The 9,616-nt window shown below is 37.6% G+C and overlaps 2 protein-coding genes across 21 annotated transcripts in view; one reads left to right on the plus strand and one right to left on the minus strand.

The window, feature by feature from the left end:
* LOC148174301 (uncharacterized) overlaps positions 1–9,616 on the plus strand; it is a 107,508-nt gene that overhangs the window by 91,940 nt on the left and 5,952 nt on the right. For 9 of the 20 annotated variants that reach the window (XM_088037482.1, XM_088037483.1, XM_088037481.1 and 6 more), the window contains 10 exons: positions 5,540–5,669; positions 5,868–5,993; positions 6,210–6,318; positions 6,361–6,492; positions 7,156–7,274; positions 7,698–7,745; positions 7,955–8,011; positions 8,367–8,456; positions 9,258–9,320; positions 9,421–9,616. The exon at positions 9,421–9,616 is cut by the window's right edge and continues 83 nt beyond it. In XM_088037482.1, the coding sequence (XP_087893608.1) occupies positions 5,540–5,669; positions 5,868–5,993; positions 6,210–6,318; positions 6,361–6,492; positions 7,156–7,274; positions 7,698–7,745; positions 7,955–8,011; positions 8,367–8,456; positions 9,258–9,320; positions 9,421–9,616 (1,070 nt within the window). The remainder of the gene's footprint in view (positions 1–5,539; positions 5,670–5,867; positions 5,994–6,209; positions 6,319–6,360; positions 6,493–7,155; positions 7,275–7,697; positions 7,746–7,954; positions 8,012–8,366; positions 8,457–9,257; positions 9,321–9,420) is intronic. The other 11 variants (XM_088037467.1, XM_088037470.1, XM_088037484.1 and 8 more) reach the window with 9 other exon arrangements.
* Positions 886–3,461, minus strand: LOC148174304 (uncharacterized). Its single transcript, XM_088037489.1, has 5 exons — positions 3,088–3,461; positions 2,147–2,314; positions 2,000–2,105; positions 1,653–1,861; positions 886–1,603 (listed from the first exon to the last, which is right to left on the minus strand). Exons 2-5 carry the CDS (start codon positions 2,306–2,308, stop codon positions 1,070–1,072), a joined length of 1,011 nt encoding a protein of 336 aa, XP_087893615.1. The 5' UTR covers positions 2,309–2,314; positions 3,088–3,461; the 3' UTR covers positions 886–1,069.

The raw sequence follows: 9,616 nt of genomic DNA on the forward strand, positions 1-9,616 counted from the left end.
CTTAAACATTTGTGAACAATGAAGAAGAATGAAGAATTTGTGCACGATCTAAAGAAAATAAATCCCAAACAGTTAAAAAAGTTTAAAATCAGTTTAAATAAAATGTAATAACAATCTAAAAAACTAAAATAAATCTAAAGAGAACGTAAACATGCTCTGGAGTGAACACTACGAGTATAAGCATATATAAAAATCCAAAAAATCCGTAAACTGCGAAAAGAATTTCAAGAAAATCTAAAGAAAACAAACAGTATTTTCAGTGTAAGAGAATCGACAGAGAATTTCATTAGAATTTAATCAACATCAAATAAATTAGTAGCAATTTTTTAAGGAGCTAATTATTTTCTCATAAGCTCAGGGTTTCAGCCGTCCTTAATCCGGCTCTGTTATTGCTTGATTTTCATGTTTCCTTCCATGCGAAAAAAACTTCTATATTTCCTTTCAATCGAACTGATAGTTCCGACAATTCTGTAGTTTTCTCTGGATGCAAAGAGGTTTCGTTTTAGATTGAAAAGTTTGAATCGAATGTTGCTTTGTAATGGAAATTATTAAGTAACCCCATTCCCCCAGATATCGCATAAAATCAATTACAAACCTCACAGAGGCAGGTAGGGATTGACTCTAAAGTAATAAGGTTGATGAGATTGATGAACTACACATTTTTAAAACGTGGAGAGAACAGAGGCGAATATATTTACAGAGAAGAGTCTGGCTGCAAAGAGGATTTCAGAATATCAAAGAAAGAGCTTCTGTAAAATGTTTTTATTTTGAGTCAGCCATAAATCCGTTTGTTTATAAGCTATTACATATATTGTGGTTGCTGTAAAGAGAACTGTGTACACCTGAAATTGGGTTGACAATGTATTAATAAAAATAGCAATAAATAAAATAAAAATTAGTTTATTTATTTCGTTATAATATAGGCAACAACAACAATAGAAATAATACAACAACATTTCCCTACACTCTATTAATAATGACTTCATTTGAGGCACTTTATTCAGTCATTGCTTTCAAAATCGATTTTCCGTCATAATAAATTAATGAACACCTACTTTAATACTGTGTATCACGTACAAAATGGCGGTATATTTTTTAATAATGCGCCTCCAAATACCCGCACCGGCGTCTTGGTCCAACTAATCAAAACATCTTTGCCACTAACAGGTGCTCCTCCTCCCAAAAAACAATTATAACTCAATTCCACAAGCTTCAATCCGGTCGATTTCGGTGAAAAATCTTCAATATCGTTAACCACTCTTGGCCCTAAATGAATTCTTTTGTGACTACTGACCACACGACGGGCCGGCTGATCGAATAAACCAAAAACGTCAATAATATCGGCGAAACCTTTCGGTTTCCGATTTGGTTCGACAGAAAAATAACTTAAAACGTCAGGAATATCGGAATGTTGCGGACGTACGTGTTCCTCTTTTGTAACATAATGGCGGCGTTGAGGAAAGTCCGGGAAAGAAGTGGAAGATAGGACGAAATTAAAACCGAAAACATCTCCTTCGATGCCATCGTCCAATCCTTTATCAAAATCCGTGTATTCTTGTCCCACCACGATGTCACCACCGCCCTTGATTTTAAATCCTTGCAACTGAAAGAAGTCAGTGACTTTCATTGGAATTCGAAATTTTGTTTATTACCTGAGGGGCAAATCCGGAAGATCGTAACTTTCCATTTAAGTACAAGTTCCAGGCGGCTTGCTCTGAAGACCATGATTGACAAATGTGATACCAATGGTTTTCAACAAAATGAATGGGAATTTTAAAAATATTATGCTCTAATATCTCGAGGTTAATACTAGTGCCTTGGGGCGAGATCCACACTCTTATTAAACGCTCTTCTTCGTGTTCTGTGAAAGAAGAAAGTGCGTGAATGTCGAGAATTAGCACTAATTATAACACGTAAGAAAATTCGTTGTCGAAATTAACGATGTCGTGCGGGATTATATTTCCTGTTATTACTATCAATTTAACTTGAAATAACTTACTGGAGTACGAAAGTAGCGGTTGGGAGTAAGTCAGATTGTTACTTCTAACCCAAATACAGAAGGTGTAGTCACCAAGGGGCGGCACATCACGAATATACCTCAAAAACTGAAGAAAACATTTTTGAAAATCTCGTACGAAATACCGACCTGAATGTATCCTTTCTGCGTAAAAGAGACTTTATGTATCCTAACGTCATGAGGACGGCGGTAATTTTTCACGAAACTCGTAGCGGCATTGTCATTCAGAATCGCTGCAATGTTTTGCCAGAAAATGAAGCAACAAAAGAGCAGAATGTGTGAAAATTTCATGTTTATCTGAAACAGACACGCGTTTCAATCATTAGTAGTTATGACAGAATCCTTGTTAAAAGTAAGTTCAATGTCGCGGCCGTGCGTGGAGAAATTCTGGTTTTGAAAGCAGCATTGACAATGAATCAGTTTAGTAACAAGTTTTTGTAATTCCGTGCAAAGATCGATTTCTGGCGCAGAGCACGATTAATAATATTGGTCACGGTTCCACAGCGAAATTAATCAATAAGGTTGGAAATTTAGCGCGGGGAAACGCAGATCGGTGACCCATATATTTTAATCACCCGCATCAGTCGATAAGAACAAAAGATCTGAATAAATAAATGAGCGGAAAAGAACCTGAAGTGTTATTTTGAACTGAAAGGAGAGGATGGCATTTTGTTTTGATGAAATTTCATTTCCATCGACTTTCTTTTCACGAGAAATTTTGAACGCGTCATTTACCGATGCGTGGACTTTACTTACGCAATCGGTGAATCCTACTATTAAAATTATGTTAACGGTTTATAATAAGAACTTTACTATCAGCCGCTTCATTACTCGGCCATGTGATAAGTGAAAGTTGTTTATTGTAGCGATAATTGTCTTCAGAATCCAGACATGTGCTAAACTAATTCGAGAAGTTTAAAAGAATAATAAAATCAAAACAAAAGGAACTAAGTAGTGCATGCACTTTTTTCGTGCATTCCTCATTAGCTTTACGTAACGTTCCTTTCAGATTAGCAAATATTCCACAAAACCAATCACTGGTTAAATTTCGAGAGAACACCTTCACTCACTTGGAATTTAAAAATACACAAAGCACGAATCAAGCACAGTTTCTTTTAATGATGAAATGCACAGTCCACGTTTTTCAAGCACATCTTTATTAATTTTTCCCACGAACTACGAAACGTTGGAGCACTGCTGGACCATGCTGACTACTGCGGCAATATTCTTTTTAGAAGTGGAAGTCCAAGCGTCCTCCTCCACTCTTAAAGAACCGCAACACACTTCTGTTGTATAATTATTAGTCAATTACCAATTAAGGTTGCTCAGAATTTTGTAAATTCAGATGTAGACTGTCTAGTTGTTCAGTAACTGTGAACATTTGAAGGATAGTGTGAAACTATATGTGCTCCGCAAAGTTAATTTCATTAGAAATGTCATTGCGTAGCGTTTTTATGCGAAAATTAATGATCGAGAATGTGTTAAACATGAGAACAAAATTAGCACTAACGTGGCTTATTACCACGGTAAAGAATGTCATTCGACTGTGAGTAAATGCAGGAAAACTGGGGCTTTGTAAAAAGATTTCCTGTTTTCGGAGAAGTTCATGCCAAACACAATCTTTCATGGAATTGTTTTCGCTGTTTGAATATGAAAACTCCGCAATTTGTAATAGAGAACTCAAGAGGAATAAAAAAGAATTCAAGGAAAAAACAAACACTGCAGTTGATAGAAGGATTGTACGAAGGAAATACAAGAGGCTGACATAAAAGAGAACGCATTTACACGGTCGAAACAAGGATTAAAGAATCAAAATAATTCTAGAAAATCGAAAGAATCTCAAGAAGTTGATTGGAACATAAAGAGTTCAGATGTATTGTAACCCAAAAGATGCTAGAACACCCAGAAAAAGACGAATAAAAATATTATGTAATATACAAAATACAAGAAGAGAAGTGGCAAAAAGCTATTGTAAACCCAGTTGACATACACCTAGTAAATTTTATGGCCACATTATGAGACGACTGGGCAGTCTAATCCTTGCGGTTGGGAACGATAAAAATGGGCGCACGCCTATTCAACCATCGGTCAACCCTCTTGTCGACTGTAGTTCACAACACCCAGTTTTATTTCTAAGGGTGGTTTGACTTAAGCCATAAAATGTTTACTAGATATATGTCAACTGGGTTTACAGTACTCCAAGCTTGTCATAATTTACTTCGATTATGAAGTGCAGGCTATTGGAATATTTTGCAAGTCATTCCATCGTGATTTTTATTCAAAGTGAAAGACGTACTACAAGTATTTATGCACATACTACACTGTCAAGCCACTATAAGTAGAATTAGTTGAGTATTTTCAGTAATAACAAACAGAAGAAAATTTGTCTTGCGACTTGGAATACCATCGTTTCAGCTTGAAATGTAGGTCTTGGTTTAGACCCATGCGTACTCACATTTTTCACGTCATTTTAGTCGATTCCGTAATTATGGTGATGAACTTTTTCTTTTATGACCATTAAACAAATCCATTTCCTGTTCTAAATCTACAATCTCACGTTTTTTCATGACAGAAACCCGCAGTTTCCGAAATTCGAGACCATTGGATTTATTGCCAACCTCTAATGAAGTAATGTTAAGTGAAAGGTGAATAAATATTTTAATTAGAAAATTTTGAAATAAATTAATAGAGTTTCCTCTGTGACTAAATACATAACTGTACCAACAATTGTTAAATAATTAAATACTGTCGCGAGGTTACTGTGTCAGATGTAATTGGTATTATAACAGGTGGTTATCGGAACGTTCAATCTCCTTTAATACTCCATCAAGAGCCTGTTTACCCGGTCATCGATGTCCATAATATCCCGTCTGTTATCTGTACAAACAAGCAATGCAGATGCGAAACGGCTTATCGTTAATACGCAATACCGTTGCATCTGAAGAAGATTCGATTTTTGTTGTCCATGAGTTTCACCAGCGGTATTCGGCGCCTGGAGCCCTATAAGCAATAAAGTTTTCTACAAAACATTTATTATTGAAGAACTTTCAAAAGTTGCGTAAGGATTCTGCGTAAGTGAGAGAAATTATTGTTTATGGGTGATCAAATAGGAGCGGGAATTGGACCACACTTCCGATGAGCTGTTTTGAGGTCGTTATGGATTACAGTCTAGACCAATTCTCAGTTTCACTTTTAACATCCGTACATTGGACGGAAAATTTTGAAACTTCCGGTTGCTTTAAATTTTCTGTCGAGCCGAAAGTAATTGAAAATGTACATTTCAACGAACACGTGTGTTTGCGTTCAACTTTTTATGATAAAATGAAATTTGATTGTGGTGCCTGTGCAGTCACTGGAAACTGTATAATATTTGCATTTATTTCATTATGATTTGAAAATCCAAGTGGTCTATCATTTCGACATGATAATAACGTACACTTTTTTAAAATTCTGCCTCCATATATCCATAAAATATGGAATTTTCTAGGTCCTCGATTATAACCCTTCAACTTCTTATTCCAGGGCAGCGCTGGTAAGGCGCCTTATTACATGGGCTCCACCGCCAGCCTCCCCCGTGGAGCGACTCTCCTCCGCACTTACTCTCCCGCGGTGGGGGCATTGCCAGCGGACCGTTTGAAGTCCCTTCCAACAGGTAACCTCTGCAAACCGAACTCGAAGAATCTTAGCTTTTGAATGCAGCATGCAGCACACAATGCACTGTAGTTTTTAGTCGCCGCTTATTGCTCTAGTGCTTGTCCAACGTTGGATCTTCCTCTGGAAGAGGAAAATCCAACTTGAGATGCCTCCCCATCAATATTTAAATCGTAATGGTGAAGGTAACTTTTGAAAGGTGCTCCTCCCAAACCTCAACGTGCGTACTCCGGTGGGTCTACCCGCTCGAGTGATGGCCCACCTCGACCACCAGACCGATTCGCCCCCTTCCAAAGGCCTGCCAACCCTCTTTTTAATGTACCAGGTGGGTCAGCACCATCCTTACAATCAAACAGACTTTTTTGCATCGAATGGTTGGTTCCTGTGGCTGCAGATTCGATGTGCATTAGATTTTTGAGTAGATTAGAACTACGGAAAAGGAAACCAAACTAAACACTCGTAGAATTTTTGATCACTTAGATTTGTGTGGTAGTCTATGATAAGCTGTATCTGTTGGACTTATTATTAATTTCTCTCCTAGATGGATACATGTCTTCACCGGAAAGAGGCTCGAGATATGAAGATCCTTATTACAGCCAGTATGCTTCTAGGTCTGGTTCGATCACGCCGGTTATTGACGAAGAAGTTAGGTAAAGACTTGACAACTAATTGTGGTTGTATAATCAAGTTAGATATTGCAGCGATACGGAATTATTAGACGACTCGTATTCTCTGTATGGCGTCAAATTAGCTCAAGGAGGACCACGGGGTGGACCGCGGTCACCATTTCCGCCTCCTGCGGCCGTTCCATATGATGCTACACGGTGCGTACTTTATCGATTTACAATGGCTCACTTAACAGCAACACATCTGCGTTTTTCAAATACGTCTAAATACAGTAAGACCTGTATAAAACAGATCCTGTAAAAGCCGGAATTCTGTTCATTACGGAAAATTTTGACGGTCCCGGAAGCCAAAAAACAGACCATTGTATTTTTAAGACGGAAAGTTTTTATTTACTGCTACAAATTTTCTTAGAAACAATTAGGAATTCTTCAGAAAACAAGTCACACGCCGACTGTCTTGTGATAATTTAAGTGTTAAGCAATTAATAACACAATATAAATATGGAAAAGCGCAATTTTATCATCTGTTAAAAAATAAAAACTGGTTTAACGAAAAATAGTTACGGAAAATTCGTGTTACCAAGAATAAAGATGTAAACTAGCGTAGAAGTATATATCAGGTCTACTTTTACAGTCGCAAGCCAAAATTGCCGAAGGTGTTGAAATTTTTAAGCTTTGAATTGTTCTTTCTAAAAAAAAGTGTGGAGAAGCCGACAAAAAATAACCATCTGATGTTGGAATTATAAAAAAGTTTGCATAAAATGTAAAACTGTCGAAAACGGAACCATCAGGCGGTCCCTTGCGATTCCGTTTTATACAGGTTTCACTGTATCTTATGGGGAGTACAAACTTTTTTTTCAGATTGCGTGTAGAAAATATGGAGCGTCAGCTTGCTAATTTAACAGGTCTGGTTCAAAAAGCGCTTACTCAAACGCCCACGACGCATTTGCAAGTACCAGGAAGAGAAAACTACCGGACAGGTATTTATTTGGTGGTTGCGAGTGCGTGGCCTTGTGTTTGTTACTGCACTAAATAGCAATTAGATATAGAAAATTTTTCAACTCAATTTTTTCTTACAATTAGTGAAATTACGTCAAGGATAAGCGATACGGAGAGAATAGGAGTTGGCATTAATTCAGCCGTATCGTTCCTCCGAGTGTAATTAAAACAGTAGATTATCATTCACAGAATCACTTTAATTATGACCATTATGCAACGCGACGGATTGACGATTAAGTATTTTCTGATAGGATGAAATTTATTTGTTCATTAGAATTCAGTTCAGCCTCTGTCCATGTTCTATTATACATGTAGCATCAGCGCCTGTCGATGGTGTTACTAATGTTGCAATGTGTGTGGTGCTTGTAAATAGTTTGTTGCTAACATCACCATTTCTCCTGCAGGAGACGAGTTCGATAAGAACTCCAGTTCAAGTTCCGCTTCTTTACCAGGTTTGTATTCACCCGCTTTTGGTCGCTTTTTTTCTTTCAACTAACATTCATCATCACCATGCATGAAGAAAACGTATCTAAAATAAAAAATGATTTTTCCTTCGATTGGCAATAACATACTTTAACTTGTTTTTAAATGATTAGCCTGATTTAATTTGCGTCAGTGAGGTACATATTTTAATAACACCCCGATTTGTCTATGTTGGCAGATGACTCGTACCTCCGATCTGACAGCAAAGCGCCCAAATTGGGCAAAAGCGGCTGTCGTAAGTCACCATTTTTACTAAGCATGATCTTAGTATGTATATCTCGATGTGTAAATACCCATTCCAACTTAGGGATCTCTGAAATATATTGCTTGCAGTTCTACAGGATATTTGGAAAAGTCACTCTTCATAGAAGGGTGGCGTCTTCTCTTTGCATTGTCGTTAGCTGTAAAGTGCTTCCTCTCATAGAATCTCCAGGCTTTCTTGCTCTTCTCTGTTTCCTCCTCTTCGGAGTTTTCGAAATATCCTGCCAGTAGTTAGGGTAGAATGATATTAAACCTCCGTCCTCTGCTTCGAACCAAATGATAATTATTGTGTTGTTCTTGTCTGTCTAACATAAACGTCTAATTTCTAGATAAGTCGGTTTCTTTCGAGAAATCCGTGTCGTTCAGTGACGAACCACCCGATATGAACTCGCCGAAACAACATAGTCCACAGCATGCAGGTAATCATCCACTTCAAAAGGCACCCAATTGCAACTAATCCCACATTGCATCCGAATGTAACTCGATAAGATCAGTAACTTGGGCATGAGAGGGTCAAACGTTATTAAAAATTACCTAATCCAGTCAGTTCTTCGAGTCACTAGTGCAAGTAGCTCGCATTAGAAAACTGCATCTTGAATGTACTAACTTACACAGGGCATGCAGGAAAAGAATGAAACAGATTAGCAAAAGTAAGATTCTCTTGAAACTTTTTTCGTTTGATTAAAGATTGAAGCGGAATATCATTCTTATTCTGGTTTTCATTTTACAAATATAACGAACTTAATAACTCAATTAAAACGAGAGAGTGAACGCATTAAAATTCCAGCGAATTAGTATATATAATAATTTCTCATTAGAAACAATTAACGGGTACACAAAGTTAAAATGACAATGTAAATCTTCTGTGGAAATTTTAGGATAAGAGAGTGAGAGGAATCGCTAATATCTGAAAGAAATTACGCAGCTAGATAGCATTGCCAATGCTAGCTAGTATAAGGATAAGTTAGCTAGCTTTTATCTCATAATAATATTATTTGATATTATAATCGCATTATGTTTTAATGGAAATACGCTGAGCGCTTTTGTTTCGTCTCACTTTTATTTAGTTCGCACCTCTTATTTTCTTGCCGAGATGCCGCATGCATTGCGAATAAGTATGGAAAAAGTAGAAGGTACTGTCTCGATCTTGTTGGACCGGTATGCATGAGTGTAATTTTTTTCCCGACTAACTTAGTTCTTTGGTGTTTTGCTTCCCCTAGCGGATACTAAACCTGCCAAACCCGCCATAAAATCATCAACTCTTCCGCGGACCTCTTCACAGGGTAAGTCTTTTTTCCGGCCTATTTACCAATCTTTTCAACTTTTCAAGATCCAGTGTAACTGTTGAGTTTACAACTCTTTTAACAAACGTGTTTAATTCAGAGAGAGACCGGTTGAAACCGGCGCCTCCACCAAAACCAGCATCGCTATCGCCTGGACAATACGATGGCCGGCTTTTGTACCGAGATCTGCAGCTTACGCCGGAAATGTACAACCAGCTACGGGGGTTGCAGAAAAAAGCGAAAGATTTGCGGGCGGAAGTGAGGAATTTGAGGAGGATGTCACAAGCTCAGGCGCA

This window comes from Gnatocerus cornutus, chromosome 5, assembly GCF_029298725.1.
Source record: "Gnatocerus cornutus isolate USDA-ARS CGAHR chromosome 5, icGnaCorn1.1, whole genome shotgun sequence".
Taxonomy (NCBI): domain Eukaryota; kingdom Metazoa; phylum Arthropoda; class Insecta; order Coleoptera; family Tenebrionidae; genus Gnatocerus; species Gnatocerus cornutus.

Coding starts and splice junctions, on each gene's coding strand:
- LOC148174304 (XM_088037489.1), bottom strand. CDS start 2,308: ATGAAATTTTCACACATTCTGCTCTTTTGTTGCTTCATTTTCTGGCAA. Junction 2,106..2,146: donor CGCAGAAAGGATACATTCAG/GTCGGTATTTCG, acceptor TGTTTTCTTCAG/TTTTTGAGGTATATTCGTGA. Junction 1,862..1,999: donor ACCGCTACTTTCGTACTCCA/GTAAGTTATTTC, acceptor CTTCTTTCACAG/AACACGAAGAAGAGCGTTTA.